This window comes from Dermochelys coriacea, chromosome 2, assembly GCF_009764565.3.
Source record: "Dermochelys coriacea isolate rDerCor1 chromosome 2, rDerCor1.pri.v4, whole genome shotgun sequence".
Lineage (NCBI taxonomy): Eukaryota > Metazoa > Chordata > Testudines > Dermochelyidae > Dermochelys > Dermochelys coriacea.
Window position 1 is genome coordinate 158,829,935 of NC_050069.1, and position 20,000 is coordinate 158,849,934.

The 20,000-nt window shown below is 40.4% G+C and overlaps 1 protein-coding gene across 19 annotated transcripts in view; it reads right to left on the reverse strand.

The window, feature by feature from the left end:
• LOC119850530 (poly(rC)-binding protein 3-like) overlaps nucleotides 1-20,000 on the reverse strand; it is a 685,847-nt gene that overhangs the window by 19,701 nt on the left and 646,146 nt on the right. For 14 of the 19 annotated variants that reach the window (XM_043508589.1, XM_038388664.2, XM_043508587.1 and 11 more), the window contains 2 exons: nucleotides 18,640-18,692; nucleotides 4,476-4,645 (listed from right to left, as the gene is read on the reverse strand). In XM_043508589.1, the coding sequence (XP_043364524.1) occupies nucleotides 4,476-4,645; nucleotides 18,640-18,692 (223 nt within the window). Of the gene's footprint in view, nucleotides 3,233-4,475; nucleotides 4,646-18,639; nucleotides 18,693-20,000 lie in introns of all 19 variants that reach the window. The other 5 variants (XM_038388661.2, XM_043508585.1, XM_043508586.1 and 2 more) reach the window with 2 other exon arrangements.

The window sequence follows — 20,000 nt, forward strand, 5'->3', positions numbered from 1 at the left end:
GCAAGTAGGGTCTTCCCTGAGCCCAGGACTCCATGCAGCTTCAAGTGACTTGCAGGAATATCTCCTGCTCACTGTTGTTGAATGGAGATGGGCAACCACCAGAGGCCCCTCTCTTTGATCTAAGTGCTGCCCCTGGACAGCAGATGAAACCATCCCTTGAAGCTGACAGAGGTAATGGTGTTTGAGGATGGTACCCCCAGAATGGCCGCAAAAGGTAAGTGTGAGGGAGCTCGGGGCTTGTTTGGATATAGGGGGAGGGAGATATCAGGTTCTTCACTTCCCCTGACACTAGGGTGACCAGATGTCCCGATTTTATAGGGACAGTCCCAATATTTGGGGCTTTGTCTTATATAGGGGCCTATTACCCCCCACCCCGTCCCGATTTTTCATACTTGGTCATCCTACCTGACAAGGAAGTGGGCTCTTTTGATCTTAACCCCAACACTTTTGCCAGGGAGCCAGAAGCTGTCTCAGCTATGTTTGTAAAGGTTTGGGGTGCATGAAACCGAAAACTTTGGTTTTCTTAATCTCTCTTTCCAGAAGTCTCACCCATTCCCACTGAACAACACTGCTTTCTCTAACCTGGTGTCAAAACTGGTCTATGTAGAAAGACAATAATAGTGTCTTTATACAGCAAACCACGCCATCTGGAATGTTAAACGATATAATTTACATTAAAAATGCCTGTTACCTGACCCTGAAATTTGGAGCCAACTACATGGTGCCTTCTCAGGTTGGTGAGCAGGAGCAGCATGTTTTGTAAAATAATCTGTATATAATTGAATTTTATGTTTACGCTCAGTTTTACTCCGAGAAGGGTCTGTAAAAATGACATTGTGGGGATTCATTGTTTATCATCGCATAGTGACTCCACATTGAACTGGCTCAGTTGGCAAGTAATGAGATGGGATTTTTCTAGCTGCTAATGCTAAAAGTTCAGCCCGGGGGCCAAAAATACCTTCTCATGTATCATCACAGATGGCAAATATTCTGCAGACCAAAATCATGGCCTCAGTTACATCTGTGTAACCTCATTATCTCCAAATGACGTACTGCACTGCACAGGCATAACTAAGGGTCTAATTTGGCCTGCCTTACCAGATCTTTATTTCTAGCGGTGGTGGTAATGATGCATAAAATAGAAGGAATCCAACTTGGCTTTCAGAGGCCTTGTTAAGTCTGCAGTTACCCAAATCAACTATTTACATGTAAACAGACCAAATTTAATTTGGAAGCCAATGATGCGTGACACACCTGGAACTCTATGATGCCAGTTTTACAAAGTCACTTTTCAGAGAAGAGCTTCATTTTATGAATAAATACACTGACGGCCACATCGTGTGTTCCATGGAATCAGTGGATTCCTTGTGTAGGTAAGGAATATAGGGGTGGGCCCTTATTAATTACCCTTGAACTAATCAGAAGGTTATCAAAATGGAAGTAAAAATATCTTCAAAAAGCTATTCTTTAACAAGAATAAGAAAGCACCGTTGGCTAAAATCCATTTATAACCCAAAGAAGAAGTCATATATCATACAGTTTAAACTTAAATTGTGGTTCACTTCATTTTTGGTAAGAATTTTAAGATAATAATTTGGTAACAAGGATCCAATTATTACAATGGAACCTTATTTCCCAAGTCCTGTGGTTACATGGTTCAGGCTGGAGACCAGTTAAGAGACAAGAGATATACAGGAAATAAAGCATTCCTAATGCACATAACTAAGATGGGGCATATTTCAGGGGTACAAATATCAACAGTTGGCTATATCCATACAGAAACAAAAATAAGGTTAAATCTCTGTCCTAATAGACCTTGCTGCCTTAAATTTAATCTAGTTTATATATTCTCATGTACATATTCAACAAGATACTGCAACAAAAGAATCTTTATTTAAAATTGTCTGATAAATGATTTTAAAGAAGACAAAACTGGCTAGAAATAGTTCAGATATTTCAAATAACTGGTATTCTTTTAAAACGCATGCTACTGTCAAACCTGGAATTATGTATTGTAATTCCTAGAAGTAATGCCCCTGGAAACCAAACCAATGGGAATGACATTACAGCATGAGTCAGAGCTGACTGGTCTGCAGAGTGATGTCAGTATCAGAAGTAACTCATTGAACAGAAAGAAAAGGTAGATCCAGGAATGATGGGAAAACTTGGTGGCCTCTGGTCTCGGTGGACATTGACTATTTTGGCATACCAGTGGGTATCTTGGTGAATTTAGTACTTTGATATTGTACTGAACTCTCTCTAATAACAATTTATTTCACATCTGCTTTTTATGTTTAATAAAAAATTATAAATAAATAAAAAAATTAAAAAAGAAAGTGCACATAAGACTTGTATAAAATTTTGGATTTACAGCCCTTGAAGCTGGCCCCATTTACCCACAGAAGAAGACCTGCATGGGCTGTGGCACTCTATATTTCCCTCCCATAGCCTTGCCAACCTGTGTAAGCCACAGGTTGGGGACACCGCTTGTTGGACTGAAGTTATTCAATTTCCACAGCCCATTCAATCCTTGACTGACAACTAGTTCTGTTGCTGTGTTGGCACCTAAGTTAACAGAATTCCTCTCTCCTCATTATATCTTTTAGCAAAAAATTGGTCACATAACATAGCTTTTTAAAATGAAAAGGCCACCTTAATTACCTAGGATACTTGAGAGCTTAATTTATTATACATTGTTTTAAGATTCTTCATTCACAAATGAAGTCATTTTACCTAAATACATTTTCAACATATGGTACATAATATATAATGGTTTATTGTATCTGATGATAACAAATGCTTTCTACCTAGAAATTCAACAAGAAAAAGGTACTACTTTGTTTCTGGTTTCACAGGGTATATAGTATCCATGGAATATGATTTCTCAGCAGTTTTCTTCATTGCAAAAGTGTGTTAAAAGACCTCTTAAATGTCCCATTCCATGAAAAGAACCATTAGCAATAATCAGAGCTGTGACAGTTCACAGGCTTTTCTAAGTGAGTCAAAGAGAGGTTTGTTCACTAGAGTTTCTGTCTCTGGTGAGCAGCTCACTGCAACTCCATTAATAACTTGCATTATTTTATTTGCATGCTTTAGCTGTCTTGAAGATCTTAAATTGTTATCTTCTGCAATCCAGGTGCATGCCATATGGTGTTTGTGCAACTAAAAGTGAAGGGGTCTATTCTCATCTCGATGTGTGGGGAATCCCTGAACACCAAGAGAAGAACATATCCTTAAGGGTTAAAGGAGGGAACACATTTTTACTTGATTACAGGGCTTAAGGAAGTGACTTATATTTGCTATAAAGAATGCAAAGCGCATGAGCTGTATGTTTTTTTTGGATCCTTGGAATGGCTAGTGTTGAAGCTTCGCGGTCCCATAGAACAGTACATTTATCCCTGGCAAGCTAGTTTCAAGTAATGCAAAGGTAATATTTTGTTTGCCAAAATGGAAGGCTTCATAAATATTTTGCAAATCTCCTTTCCCTTCATTCATGGAATCTACATGCTTTTCTAGTGTTGGTCAAATTATATTGGTGGAGAGGTGCTTTGGCTGGTTAGAATTGCTAGGACTGCAATCCACAACATATACAAGCGTATACTATTTTGCATGCTTTATATTACTTTAATAGCAAGTACGTTAAAGAAAGTAGCTTGATTTGCGAGATGGCACAGTGTTTTTTTAAAATGGTATAATGTATAGATACAAATCTTCCTCTCTAGTGCCTTGGTACAGCATATACAAGTAGCTTTATGACAGAGCATTACATTCATTGCACTTTCTCAAAGGGGTAATAGCAAATGAAGTGCTACTTGCATATCCACTTTAATCTTTTCCTAAATAATCATCCAAATAGCGAAAGGCATAAGCAGTCTCAAAGGGCTAACTGAACAACCAGTGTTTTCGTTAACATTGGAGCTGAAAAGTGGTGAAAAGGAGATTCTCACCCTGTCTCATGAGGGTGGGCTTTTTACAAATTTGTGGGGCTATCTATGGAAAAAATAAATTCCGGGTCTCTTTAGCAACCAAATGTCTGTTTAATATCAACCCTGAGAAGCAATTTCCAGCTAGCAAATTAAATCTGTTTTGCAATCTATAGTTGCCATTTAAGACAGCAGAATGAGTCTGCATCGCTATCAGTCTGTCCTATGAAAACTTTTATCTTCCAACAAATTTATGACAGTATCATTTTTTGTATCCAGCTCAGAGGCTAGATGGCTACAAATGTGAATGTTCAGATTTTGAGCTCTTATGATTCAGTGTAACTGAAATTGCACAGATTAAGTCGCTTTCCATATAAACCACCAATAAACACAGGCTCTAACAGTACAGGATTTACAAAGAATTAGGAATCAAATAAGACTATGCAAAATGGACACTACACAACAACTTTCTGGCTTTATCCTAGGCAGACATTTGTTGGAAAACAGACAGAGCAATCTTGCAGAAGCATATCACTTACAAAGCTAACTTACCTTGCATTAATGAGGTACTGTGCTAAACTGATGTTTGCCGGGGAGCCTGTGATTGTAACTTGTCGTTCTGCCGAGCCTTCTGTGGCATTAGCAATCTTGATCTGCGCTCCTGACATCTGCCTGATTTCATTTATCTTACTGCCTTGTCTGCCAATAATGCAACCTATTAACTGGAGTGGGACAAAGACTGAAATTAGTGCCACAGACACAAGCAAAAACCATTTAACTGCAACTTGTCGTATTGATCAAAATGTGGTTACTAAGGTCTCTCGATATCAAAACAAAAGATTTTTGCTGTGCTGTTTGGAATGAATAGCTAGCAGGGTCTATGGGCTCAATGGTCAAGCTCCTATAGTTAAAGCCTTGTCATTTTGTAGGTAGTTATGTATTAACTCAGTATCACAGGCAATTTAGCCATCCAATACATCAGAGAATACTGGCATAGTGCAGTGCTACAGAATACAACGTAGAGCCCAGTTTGAATTGTCAGTGAAAATATCAAGAGATGCAACATAACTGACAAATCAGACAGCTGAAAGCTCTGTTGATGGGCCTGTGTATCAGTCTGAAGAAGAGCTCTGTGTAGTTCGAAAGCTTGTTTCATTCACTAACTGAACCTTACTCACTTGGGCTTTCTAGCTTGCTTGACAGTCCTAAATGTTATTGACCAAATTCTGCCCACCTTTACACAGGTTTCTCTCCATTAAAGACAATGTTACTTACAACCATGTAGCTGAGTGCAGAACTGGGCCTAAGGCAAGATGACACTTCCTTCACAACTTGATCCCTTTCATTTTCAAAATGTAAGTCAGGATTCTGCATGTGTTCCTATGTCCCATTTTATCCTTCAGTAAAATTGTACTGGGTCTATTACAGGAGTGGGTGGGTGAGGGTCTGTGGCCTGCAATGTGCAGAGGTCAGACTAAATGCTCACAACGGTCCCTTCTTAGCCTTAAAGTCAACTGGCAAAATACATTGCATATTGTTTCAAAGGCTGCTTGAAAGTTCTTGGTGAGCTACAATCTTTTTGGCATTTGTATGCAAAAATTTTAAAAGTGTTTAATGCAAATCAGTGGCCAATGCTGCTGCATTTGGGGGATGTGTGAGAGCGATGGTTGCTGGGCATGGGCCCATCTCATTTCCTATGGTGGTGAGCAGGCAGGCGAAACAAAGTAGGAAAACAGAAGTGTACACCAAGCTGGAAGCCAAGATAGAGATGGTTAATTCTGGTTCCTCTGGTTTTATCACTGATGGAGAACAGGGATCTGATCCTTTGCCGCATGTTATTAAATGCAAGATTGATGGACGATGAACTTAGCACCATCCATGAGCTGATGGAAGATGAAGCTCAGGACTTTGCATGAATGAATGACACTACAGGACTATTGTTGGCAGAGATGGTTCCTACTGGGTGAAAGGGGAATGAGCAAGGAAGTACTTTTTTTTTTTTGGCAGCTGAACTAAAAATATTAGTACTAGTATTATTTATTTGTACTACGGCAGGGTCTAGGAACCCCAATCCAGGGTTAGGGCCCCATAGTGCTAGGCACTGAGCAGATAAATCACAAAGAATACAGTCCCTGCCCCAGAGAGTTCACAGTCTAGATGGCCAGACAGGCCACAATAGAAGGACAAAACAGATCAATAGGGGTAGGAGGATGAGGCACATAAATGTAGGAGATTTCCTGTTCCATAGTCTGAGGGACTATTTCCACTTTGTATGTTAATTTTAGGAATTTTTCCTTTTCTAAAGAAGGATCAGTGAGAAAGTTGTGGTGAGGCAACTCTGGCTGCCCCTTGAGTCCTCAGATTTCCTTAACCCTGGTCAGCCAAGTTGTAGGCCTGAGCATGGTACTGGCTGCTATAGCTGATCGTGTCCTAGCCACGGAGATAAAAAGATTTTTAAATCTGTTAGCAGTAGAGTAGTCAAAACACAATACAAATGTGTGTAAAAACTCTGATTTTTGTTAACATTTAGAAAAAATGCCAACCAGCTCTAGTTAGCAGGGTTTGTTAAAGCGTCTGTGGCCTGGCAAAGCAGTGGAGTTGTTCTGGAGTGTTCTAAGATGATTCAGATTGTAGCTGCCGTGAGGGGGTTTCATGCAAGGTACCATGAGGTCTATTGTATCACCTCTCTTATTCAATGTGTTCATGAGGCCACTTGGAAGGGGACACCAAAGACACCCAACTGTATGCTGCTATCATGCCTGACCCAGTTGGTAGAGTGGAACCAATAGCCTAGAGCCTAAATGAGTATGGGGCTTGAATGATTGTGACTCAGTCAAGATAAATTGGAGATAATGTTGGTGGAAGCATCCAGAAGTGCTGGTGGCACTTTAATCAAGACCATGACTGAGAGAGTGTGACCACCATTTGTGACCCAGATGAACAACTTAAGAGCATTGCTAGATCCTGGGCTGCTCCTGGATGCCCAAGAAGTGATGGTGGCCAAGAACACTTTTTAATTTGTGCTTGGCAAGGATAGGGTCACTTTTTAATTCCTGAGTGGAACTTTCCACACTTACCCTCTCTCACCTTAACCCCGCCTTGCTGTAATACACTCTGCATGGAGCTACATCACCAAGACCAATCAAACACTAAAGCTAGTTCAGAATATGGTTGTCCCCTGGGAGCACATTATACTGGGACTATGGAATTGATCTGTCTTAGGTATTTATATGGTGCGTATTACCATAAAGCATTGGAGTGTATGATCTGCATGGACTGCCAATACATTTCCGGGAATTCTAGGGGTTGGTTTTAATCTATGCAGTTTAAATGGTTTGGGATCAAGTGATCTGAGAGACTGCCTCTCCTCCTCAAGTCATTTTGATGGTGTAATACTGGTGTAAAACCGGCATGATGCAATGGTGAGCCAGGTCCTTTGCATTTTGTCTGCCTCACTCTGATGATAGAGTCATATGAAATTATAGCCAAACTGATGCTCTTTTTTCAAGACAAATCTTTCTAATCCTACTGACTGGCCCACTCAGGAGAAGCCATCTCTCATTTTGTAGATGGTTGCACAGCAGAATTTGACAGATTCTGTGATACTTAGTCCTATTGGGTCCCTTGCAACAGAGGTGGGTCCATTGAACACTGAAAGTGACAGCAGTATACGAAGTGCTGTATGTTCTACAATTACAGGTTTGCTGCCTCTGAAAACTCTCGGCAGATACAATTAGAGGATGAGCAGTACAGAAGTCTAACATTTTTCTTTAGCAGGGCCATTGAAACTGCTTTGAGACTGATGATCATGAGGTCTTATAATGTATCATGGGCCTGATTTACAATAGTGTAATGCAGGCATGACTCCACCAAAAACCATATAGTTATACTGGTGTAAATCAGAGGAGAGTCATGCACTCGTTAGTTCTTAATTGTCTGTCCAAGTCCATAGCAAAATTCCTATGACATCAATGGGAGCGGGATCGAGTCAGGGCCATAAACTCCTTGAGGATGGGACTATGAGGACTGATTTTTAGCTCACAGCAGTTTAACTCTATTGACTACAGTGGAATTACTCCTGGTTTACACCATGTGAGTTCAGATTCAGGCCCTGTGTCTTTCTTTGTGTTTGTATAGTGCTGAACACATGGGCAGTGCTTAATAACAAAGACAATCTATCACACATAAAGAGAGAGTATGTGAATTATACTTTAAACTATGGCCTTCAAGTGTGAGTTTTCTGTTTGTTTGGCTCTTTATGTCCCTCACTGCTGCATTCTCTCAGTATGGAACTGGGAATAGCCATACCTATCTGTAGTTTATGACAAGCCCCCTACTGTAAAGCGTTGGCTTCTCATGCTGGTGAGTGGCTTGCAGGCTGTTTGAGATTTCTCTTCTAGATAAAACTGGATTCCATTTGTAATAGTGCTAGCAAAAGGTACTGAGTGGGCAGCGTCTGAGATTTAAGTTTTCTGCTTATCCCCAGTGCAGGTACTGCCAACGCAAGCTTCCCAATGCTGCCTCGTCAGTTTACCTCCACTGGCCTGGTGGGAGTAGCTTCAAGAGTGAAACAGGAGTGCAGGCTCAGCCCACTGAATCCTTGGCCTCTCTCCTGAGACTGCCAACAAGGGTGGACACAAGACTGAGACTCATTTAATAATGACCACTCAACGACTGTCAGATGGGAACAACTGTCATTCCATACCAGTCTGACCCACTGACCAAAGGTGAAGAGACATCTCCCTTTACCAATACGCTGAACCACGTATTCCCTTCCTGAAAATTTAAAGAAAGTTTCAGTCCATGTAAGAATTGATTTATTGTGTGTCCATGGAATTGTTTCTGTTACATGTTATACTGGATGTGTCTGACATTCCCAGGATACCACAGCTATCTGTGGCTCCCTGACATGTTGCCCTGATGTAAATCCAGGGAATAACTGACAGTAGAACTTGGTCTATGATGTTCTCTTCAAAGAAGACTCTCTAATTATTTTTCATAAATACTTAGTTTCATTTCTTCCTCATTATTTTCAATCTCTTTTATTCCTTCTGTTTCTTTCCTCTGTTGCATAAGTACACTGCCTTGTTATATGCCTCAGAGGGCTGCCATAGTGGGATTTATTTATGCATTTTTATTTAGAAAAGGGGCTACATGAGGGACAGTGTAGTCTAGTGGAAGTCACAATCTCCTGATATCTGATCACAGCTCTCTCACGGACTTATTGTAGGGGCTTGGACACAATGCTTGACTACTCTGTGCCTATTAAAAAGCAGCAGTGATATTTAATATCTGTCCTCCCCCCTCCCAAGGGTAATGCACAATCTGGCTCATAGTGATTTCACAGGTTTCAGAGTAGCAGCCGTGTTAGTCTGTATTCGCAAAAAGAAAAGGAGTACTTGTGGCACCTTAGAGACTAACAAATTTATTAGAGCATAAGCTTTCGTGAGCTACAGCTCACTTCATCGGATGCATCCGATGAAGTGAGCTGTAGCTCACGAAAGCTTATGCTCTAATAAATTTGTTAGTCTCTAAGGTGCCACAAGTACTCCTTTTCTTTTAGTGATTTCACAGACTTCATAAACAGATATAAAGAAAATTGGTAGGACAAATTTTGGGACAATGATACTTATTGTCATTTCTGTGCAGACCTAAACTACCAATGAAAGATATAATGTGCACCAGCTTAATTGAAAGTACATAGCTTTATAGAGGGCCCAGTTCTGCCCCATGCTCTTACTAAGTTGAGATTAGCATCTTACTTTGGGGCACATTTTCATATCTTTCCTCATACTGTATAGTGATTTGCTTCACAAGTGGTCCCATTGATTATCCACGGGGAATTAAAAACTGGTCTTTGGACAGAATCAGGTCAAGAGGAAATACAAGATTATAACAAAAGACAAGCAGGTAAAATACTTATTATTCAGAAATCACTTCTGCTTGATCATACGCAAGTAAAAATATCTGGTTAATTACATATTACCATATTGGGTTCTACTTTCTATCATATTTGTGGCTCTCAGTATCAAATTAAATTTAATTTAATTTACTGGGCCAGATCTTCAACTGCTGTGAACTGGCATACTTCCATTGACTTCAGTAGAACTATTCCAATTTTCACCAACCAAGGATACGTTCCAATATTTTTAATGCGGATCATTAAACATTGGTGGCAGTAAATGAGTTCTTTTAAGCCCACACTTTCACCTTTTAAGCCCTTTAATATAAGTAAAGACACATGTTCCAATTCAGGAAAGCAATTACACGTTTAATTTTAAATTAAGATTAAAGTTGTGCCTAAGGGCCTTTGCTGAACAGAGTTTTCTTGAATCAGGATCATTCAGAGGATAGGGTGCAATTTTATTGCTGACATTCAGACAATAGATATATTAGAAAGCAACGCCTGGGCTCTTAGGTTGGACCTATTGTCTCCCTAAGGGATATATTAGTTGTGTTTAGGTACTCTGTTTACTTGTGCCCAGTTCTGCAGGAAATCAATTGGAGTTTTGCCTGAGTAAGATCTGCAGGATCTAATATTTTTTCCTAGCTCTTCAGCATTTCTCAGTCAAGGACAACAGCTATGCAATGGGAAGACCATATTTACCTTTTATGGAGATGATGTGGATTTTGATTATACAACACTCTTATAATACTTATGTGATGAGCTTCCAAATTAGTTATTTGAAAGGAAGGAGTCATTATTCCTCTAGAATACAGAAGGCTGGCCCATCAGCTTGTCATTTCCAATTCAGATGGATTTACAGGCCTATTTATATTTATAGAGAGCATTTATCAGATTTGTGGCATTTTATTTTCATAGCAGTCTTCTTTTTTGGGGGGGGAGTTTGCTTTATGTTCATTGTTCTCTCTCTTTTTTTTTTTTTAAAGGGGAAAGGTGATTTTTATCTCGCTGACCAATATTTGTTTTGCAGTTTCAGGTGTTTTAAGACTGTGATCCACCTATGCCACCTCCATTGTTCCCCACTTCCAAAACCTTCTCCATCCTCCCACCTCGCTATCACCACTCTATGTCAAGATGTAGATCACAAGTTTTTGCTCTTCCAACGTAAGCCTGAAAAGCAGAAGAGGATCCCAGCAAGTGGATGGAAGACAGCTGGCTGAAACTACATACAAACCAGACAGAGGTAATATAGGTGGGATGAAGGAAATATTTTGAAGAATTACCCATCATCATAGCATCTCCTGCTGCTGGGGGCATCTGCCCTCAGATAATCAAGTCACACTGTAGCCTAGGAGTTCTTTTGGACTCTTCAGTATTTCTGGACACTAAAATAGTTATCACTGCCAATAAATGCTTTCTTTCATCTTTGACTGGAAGAAGGCTGTGTCCCTACTGTTGGACAATGAGATGGTCAGAGTGCTCCATGCCTTTCTGCCTTCCAGTTTGAATTAATGCAACTCTCTATATTTGGGAATGAGTGCACTAACTTTAGAATAGGTCCAGATCATCTCAAATGTATCAACCTGCTTCCTGAGCAGCACTGCCTGCCGACAGACCCATCACCTGGAGCTCTGCTCCCCCTACTGCCTTCACGCAGAAGAACTGGTTAGTGTGAAGACAACAGTGTTCATCTTTAATCCCTCCTCAGGAGTACTAAAGAAGTGCCTCTTGGGCAGGGATCACAACTTTCCTCATAGACAATGAAGCTGTCAACCTCAAGGGTCAACTTGTGAGAGTGGAGGACACAGTTTTCTTGACAATTGATTCAGGCTGATTGAACTCCTTTCCAGAGAGGTTGGAAATAACCAGATACCTCAACACCTTCAGAGTGAAATGCGTAACTACCTGGATTGGGAGAGAGGAGACACGTACATACACACATTTAAATGGCCTCTGAGGGAGATGGGAGAAATATAGTCCACTTTATTAGTTCTATTTAAGAAATGCCCAGATACTACAATGGTGGGCACCTACTAAAAACCTAGATGGACAGAACTTCCAAATTCACACTCTGGATAGGGAGTTTGATTTTATGGCATGGTGCCATTTTTCTTTATTAATTATTTGCAATTATCATTTGGAGAAAGCTGTAAGGTCTGAGCTATAGTAACCACTAATAACAGAGAAATTATTTTATAACTGCCTTAACACAATTACTGATGAAAGAATAACTAGGATTTACCATGACACAAACAAATATGAACTGTAAACAGGTATTAACTTATGCTTAAGCCTATGATTTTTTCATGGAGGTCACAGAAGTCATTGAATCAGAAACTTCCAGACTTTGCAGCTCCCCTGGATTCTGGGGCTCTCCTGGAGCTCCCAGCCACAATGGGTAGCGGGGTCCCCCCACAGTTCCAAGCTGCTGTGGATGGCAGGGGCCACAGCTCCCAGCCACCATGAGTGGTGGAGAGCCCAGAGCTCCCGGCTGCCAAGGAGGGCAGGGGACCTGGGAGCTCCCGGCTACCATGATTAGCGGGGGCCCCCGGCATCTCTGAGCTGCTGCAGGTGGTGGGCCCCACCTCTGCAGCTCCCGGCTGACGCAGGCAGCAAGGCTGCAGCTCCTGACTGCCTCGGGCAGTGGGGGTCCCCCACAACTCTGAGCTGCTCTGGGTGGCGGGGCCACAGCTCCTGGCCACCGTGAGGGACAGGGGACCCTAGGTGCCGAGTTGCTGTGTAACTGGGAGTCCTTCAAAGCACTCGGCCACCATGGTTGGCAAGGTACCCCGGAGCTCCCAGCGGGGGACCCTGGAGCTCCAAGCCCCCCCAGGCAGTGGGGGACTCCAGAGCTCAGAGCAGCCCCCACATCTGCCTAACCTCTGCAGGCGGTGTGGGAACCCCACAACTGAGCTCCCCATTTTGTCAGCGATAATTTTAGTAAAAGTCACAGATAGGCCACCAGCTTCTGTGAATTTTGCTTTATTGAATTGGTGAGAATTTGTCTGATCGAGGACTGAGTAACAACTCAGACTTAGCCGTCTGGATTTATTTTTATTGAAATCATATCCTGTTCTTCTTTGGTAACTCAAGAGCAAGTGTAAGTACAGTGGTCTTGATTCTCTTCTAATTTCCACTGGTATCTTACATCCACTTTGCAAAGAGGTCAATGACTTCTCCAGGTGCAAAGCAGTAGATAAAGAGGCCCACTAACATAAAAAGAATGATTCCTGGTTTGCACCAGTGCAAGGGGAGAATAATACTCAGAGTAGGCTGCCCTCACTGATGTACACTCTGCCCTTCCAAGAGCTAACAGTTTACACAGACCTATTTTGCAATACTAGACAAAAGGCAGTGAAGGATAAAGGTGCAACACTGAAAGTGAAGCAGAAAGCCAACTGGATGCATTGCTTAGGAAACTATTTCAGAACGACCCATGCTGCGGGTATGTAGGTTCTTAAACCTTATTAAAAAATCAATTAATTTCCTTGGCTGCTTGTCACGATGACAGATATCAACCCTGATTTCCTGTTTGGAGCAATAATTGCCAAGCAGGAGCAATAGCAGAAAGTATTGAAACTGACACTTTATTTTTAGGGAGGACTCAGCTTTTTTCTTACTGTTACTAGTGCGGCCTCACGAGGGATATACTGGTCACCAAATGTATGATGAACTCAGAATAAGTGACTTTTTGTGAGTAATTTAGACAATACCAACAAAAATCAATTTTGATGGATGAGCTAAAAGCAGACAGACTTTAATTACTGAAGGCCAGATCATCACTTCTACTGATGAGACCTATTGTGGGTGCAATTCCTTCTAGCCATAAGGAAAGGGGGTGAGGAATCAACCCACCTTGGGTCCCTACAGTTGTTGCTCCGTAGGGACAGTGGGGTGTTGGGGCAGGGCCAAGAAGGTTGGAGCCATTTAGAATTTTCATCATCCCTCTTAGTGGGAGGGACGGTGTGGGCAATATCGTGGGGAGGGGAGGAGCCTCTCGGTCTGGTAGATCCCCTGGATGTTCCAGATGCAAATGGGCAGTAGATGCTCTCCATGCACTGCCACTCCCCTCCCCTCTTTCCCCCTACAGGAATTGTACTGCCATTGGGTGACTCCCCCTCTGGCTGCTCAGCTGCAAACACAAATAGGACTTGGTGGGACTTAATGCTGTTTTATGTAACATTCACTGCCTCCCGGATTATTGCATGCAACCTTAGGGTATGTCTGTGCTACAGTGGCATGACTGAGGGGTTGCAGCTACGCCGCTGTAGGGTAGATGCATCCTACATTGCCAGAAGGGTTTTTTCCATTGATGTAGATAGTTATCTCTCTGAGAGGCGGTAGCTAGGTTGACAGAAAAATTCTTCTTTTGTCACAGAGGCATCTACCCTGGGGGTCAGGAAGACCTGACTACGTCGCACAGGGTGTAGACCAGACCCTAGGATCTACCCAGGAAATGTTGCTGTCGAGAGTTATCCTCTCCCCCCCAACTCTATTGCCTTCCCACCCCAAGTAAATTCCCCAGCCACTAGAGAGGATGAAGTCCTCAAATCAACACGAGGTGAGGCTCATCGGATTCTCAGCGCCCTTTGGCAAGTTCCTCTCCAAGAGATGGTTGTTTGACTATTTATTACATTTTTAAAAAAATAAATCACCCAACCCCAACAGTTCACAAACCAACCATCAGAATCCAGCTTAACTCAGGTTTTTGGTCTGTCTGGTTTGTGAGCTCCCCCTGCCCACCCTCAATGTGTGTGTGACAATAACAGGTTGAAAACTGAACCATAACCATGTACAGAGTGTGCACAAACCACATTCAGGACATGGGCTCCCCAACTTCCATGTCCCATTGGCCAGAGCTCCCTGGCTCCCAATTCACTCACTGACCAGGCTCCACCACCAGGCTCCTGCAGCCTCCTCCCTTCCCCCTCCACTCAAGAAGGCTCCCCCCTTCTCCTTAGTAGGGTCCTGAAGGCCCCCCATTCCCATAAACCGCCCAGGCAGCCTCCCCCTGTCTCTAGCCTGCAGGGGAGGGGCTTGGTAGTGAGGGAATGAAGCTGTGGCTAGTGAGCTCAGAATGCGTACAGCTCCAGGCCTATCGAGAAAAAATTGGAGCCCTGGCACATCATGTTCACTGGGGTCCCTCCCATTTATTTACACAGACATTAGGCCACTCCCACCTCGAGCTTGGGTGCCCCCAAACAATTGTCTCTCCTTTCCATCAGCCCTAGGTTTCTCTGGTCAGTTGTGCCTGCTCCAGGATTCTGCCCGCTGAGAACATACACTCTTTTGTACTGCAGTCAGTTGCTCTGGCTGCCAGAAACAGAAACAGCCTGTATTTATCATGAGAATCCTCCCCAAAATTGTACCACTTCCCGGGCTGGCAGCACTACACACACACCTGTGCATATGCAGAGTACCGACTCCATTTAGTACTTCTATTAATATACAGTTGAACTTAATGCTAGGAACCAACCCAAAATATTATTCCATTTTCCTAGCTGTAGCATTCCTACAGGCTATTTCTATGCCTAAACCCATTTTGTTCTCAGGGATCCTTTTAAAAAGGTGGCAGTGAGATTGGGCTTGACTTAACTTACAATGGGCTTGATTTAAAACTCACATATGCTGGCTTGTTCTACTAGATCTTGAAAAATCTGCTGTTGCAGGAGGATTTTTCAAATAATGCAGTGATGCACATTTGCGTGTCAGAGGTTAGTGCTGAGTCAGTGTGTTTTGCAGTTGTGAGGCTAGGAACAGATTCTCTCTGTTGCCAAAGGGACACAAGGCCAAAGTCTGATCTTGCTTTCATCAGCAGATCTCCAGAGAGACTCCACTGAAGTAAATGGAGTTACTCTGGATTTACAGTGCTATGAGCAAGAGCAGACTTTGGCAGTGAGTTTCCCCAAACCTGCGCTGTCAGGACAAATATGGTACCCTCATAAAATACTGAACAAACAATAAACTAGATGATAAAACATATTAATAGGGTATCCTCCTACTAATGCAAAGCTTGCCAGATCTCAGCTACTTGCAAAAGGAGACATCTTTTTCCTATTAACTCTGATTTGCTTTCTCTTCTTCTTTCTATAAATCACTGCCACTAAGATTAACAGGGTTTAAATGATGTTATAAATAACTGGTAAGTAATGTCATTGTTATTTGTGATCCCATTCATTCTTGAAAGCTTTTTTTACTGGAGGGGATATCTTCAATTTTCTGTGTCATTCATTTATAAACAAAGTTGATAAGACCTAGAGCTGATGGCAAAGATTTGAAAGTGGTAGGCAAAGAATCAGTTGGAACTGTTAAGTGGACGTCTAAAGTTCCAGCACCTTGTAGCATAGGGGGAAGACCGTCGCAGGTGAGGGCTGGGTAGTCCAATCATATCCAATTTGAAGTTCACAGAGTTGGAGTATTGCTCCAGTTTTTAACCCCTCTTTTTAAAAGCAATGGTGTTTACATTGCACTTTTATGTAGTTTAAATACATTTTGTGCTCATCAAAGATACTGAATTGACAGCCTTGAAGACAAAGGTCCTCTGACTAGTCCAGAATAATATGGCACAAGCAAGTCACAGTGCAGTTTCCCCAAACTAGCTGGTCTAGGTGTTCTCAATCCTAACCTGGAGGAACTTCCCCATAGAATATGGAGGTTGTTCATTTTCCAAGTCCATTCAGTTCTTGGTGTTTTTACTGGGACTGTTAATCTGGGTGCCACCTGTGATGCAAACACCCATTCCTTAGTTACTAACTCCACTTAGGTCACGAGCCATTCAATGATTGATAACTACGGCTCTCGATAAATCACAGTTAACTCATGAGATCAACTCAAAAAAATTAATCCCAATTTAAAAAAATTAATCGTGATTAATTGCACTGTTAAACAATAGAATACCAATTCAAATTTATTAAATATTTTGGATGTTTTTTTACATTTTCAAATATATTGATTTCAATTACAATATAGAATACAAAGTGTACAGTACTCACTTTATATTATTTTTATTACAAATATTTGCACTGTAAAAATGATAAACAGTATTTTTCAAGTCACCTCAGACAAGTACCATAGTGCAATCTCTTTATCATGAAAGTGCAACTTACAAATGTAGATTTTTTTTGTTTCATAACTATACTCAAAAACAAAACAATGTAAAACTTTAGAGCCTACAAATCCACTCAGTCCTACTTCTTGTCCAGCCAATTGCTAAGAGAAATAGGAGATACTGCTGCCTGCTTCTTATTTACAATGTCACCTGAAAGTGAGAACAGACATTTGCAAATCACTTTTGTAGCCAGCATTGCAAGGTATTTATGTGCCAGATATGCTAAACATTCGTATGCCCCTTCATGCTTTGGCCACAATTCCAGAGGACATGCTTCCATGCTGATGACGCTCATTAAAAAAATAATGTGTTAATTAAACTTGTGACTGAACTCCTTGGGGGAGAATCGTATGTCTCCTGCTCTGTGTTTTACCAACATTCTGCCTTATATTGTTCTAGCAGTCTTGGATGATGACCCAGCATGTTGTTCGTTTTAAGAACACTTTCATGGAGATGTGACAAAACACAAAGAAGGTACCAATGTGAGATTTCTAAAGACAGCTACATCACTCAAGATTAAAGAATCTGAAGTGCCTTCCAAAATCTGATTAGGAGGATGTGGAGCATGATTTCAGAAGTCTTAAAAGAGCAACATTCCGATGCGGAAACTACAAAACACGAACTACCAAAAAAGAATATCAGCCTTCTTCTGGTGGCATCTGACTCAGATGATGAAAATGAACATGCATTGGTCTGCACTGCTTTGGATTGTTAATGCGCAGAATCCATCACCACCTTGGATGCATGTCCTCTGGAATTGTGGTTGAAGCATGAAGGGATATATGAATCGTTAGCGCATCTGTCATGTAAATATCTTGCAACACCGGCTACAACAGTGCCATGCAAATGCCTGTTCTCACTTTCAGGTGACATTGTAAACAAGAAGTGGGCAGCATTATCTCCTGTAAATGTAAACAAATTTGTTTGTCTGAGCGCTTGGCTGAACAAGAAATAGGACTGAGTGGACTTGTAGGTTCTAAAGTTTTACATTGTTTTATTTTTGAATGCAGTTATTTTTGTACATAATTCTACATTTGTAAGTCCAACTTTCATGATAATGAAATTGCACTACAGTACTTGTATTAAGTGAATTGAAAAATGCGATTTCTTTTATTTTTACAGTGCAAATATTTATTATAAAAATAAAGTGAGCACTGTACACTTTGTATTCGGTGTTGTAATTTAAATCAATATATTTGAAAATGTGGAAAACATCAAAAATATTTATATATAATTATTGTTTAACAGCATGATTAATAGTGATTATTTTTTCAAAACACACGATTAATCACAATTAATTTTTTAATTGCTTGACAGCCCTATTGATAACACTTTCAGTAACAACCAACCTGGCCTTACTGGACCAGGTGACCATAGGTGAAATGCTCTGTATCTCAGTCCTTATCATTCAACTGTCATTCCAGTCTCAATTTGTCTTCTTTTTTATACCACTATTCTACTAACTCTTCCTAGATGTAGTAATTCCTTAAGTAGACAAAACTCATTCGAATACTGACACTAGCATAAATCGTAATTCCCCCCTCCCCTTTGCCCTGTATTCTGATACTCTGTAACACAGTTCTGATAGCACAGTCTAAATGACATAGCTTTATTTTAGTAACAAATTGATGAATTGACACAAAATGAAATATTCCACCTACAGCAGCATGAGAGAGAGAGAGAGAGACTATTGGTCCACTTACATCATTTGGAATAGTAAGCTCATGGGAACTGGTTGGAGTAGTGGCATCCAATCCTATATTGAGGGGACAGAGGGGAACACATTATGCCAATCGTTTTGAAAAAAAAGAGAAGACACAACAAATGATATTTAAAAGAAGGAAAATGTGAGGAAAAAAGATAAAAGAGTAGCAATGAAAAATACAGAACTGCTAGCAAAAGAGAAAAGAAAGCAAGAGATGCAAAAATTAAGAGGGTTGGACTGACTTTAATTTATTCTTATTTTAATTAACCTTTAACCCACCAAAATAACAAATGTCACGGCAGAGTCTATGATGCTATAAAAAGTTTCTAAAAAGTGGATGGTTCCACCTATAAATAACTATGAAATTTGTTCCATATACATTAATTGTCAAAAATGTATGGATGTCTGAATTTTGATCTGTCTACCAAGATCGCTGAATTACACAAAATAAAAAGTGGAAACTTAAGGTAAACAAAAAGTAAAATGTGAAAAGAAAACTGATAAAATAAAGAAAGATGGGGAAAATAAACTAGGTTAACTTAAATTGTACATGGGATTAGTGATGTTGCAGAAATGTTGGAAAGAACTTTTTTTTTTTTTAAGGGAAATGTACAAAATACTGTAAGTTGCATACATTTGTTTTTAAATTGGGTGGACAAAAGGAAAATGCTTAGGAGAAATGCAATTAGTGCTCTAACACTCAGTATAGTTATGGAAACATACAAATCACAAATATAACAAGGAAAAGATTAAGGAGCACCATGTTAATGACAAGTAGAAAAACAAGGAAAATATAAAGGAAAGGTAATTTAATATTATTTGCTGATATTTTATCAGATACACCATGTAGAAGCAAATTATATTGTGTGTGTCATTTTTCTTTCTTCCCTTTCCAATTTTTCTGTGTATAAAGATATATTTTAAATTTTTTTTTCCACAACTAGCAAAGATGGAAAAGGAATAATTTTATTCAGAATACCTTATCTAAATGTTCATTATATTTACATTAATTCGTTTACATATTGTGTACATTTATTTTACACTGTGTGTATATTTGCTGAATATTGTAGTCCAAAAATCATATAAACAATTAAAATAATGAAATGATTCAGTCTCTCACAAAATTTGATGTATTTGATAAAAATGTTATTATTTGCCCTACAAAATATGTACCAGTGTATATTTATTCATGTCATGGGAAGATCTTGAATTCCAAGCCCAATATTTACTGAAACAAAATAAAATGTACATTAAACTGATTTAATTGAAAGTTTATCTAATTTCAGTCCTCTTTTCCAAACAAACTAATATACCTGGCAGGCCTTAATAATTATGACCTTAATTGAGCAAAATTCCATT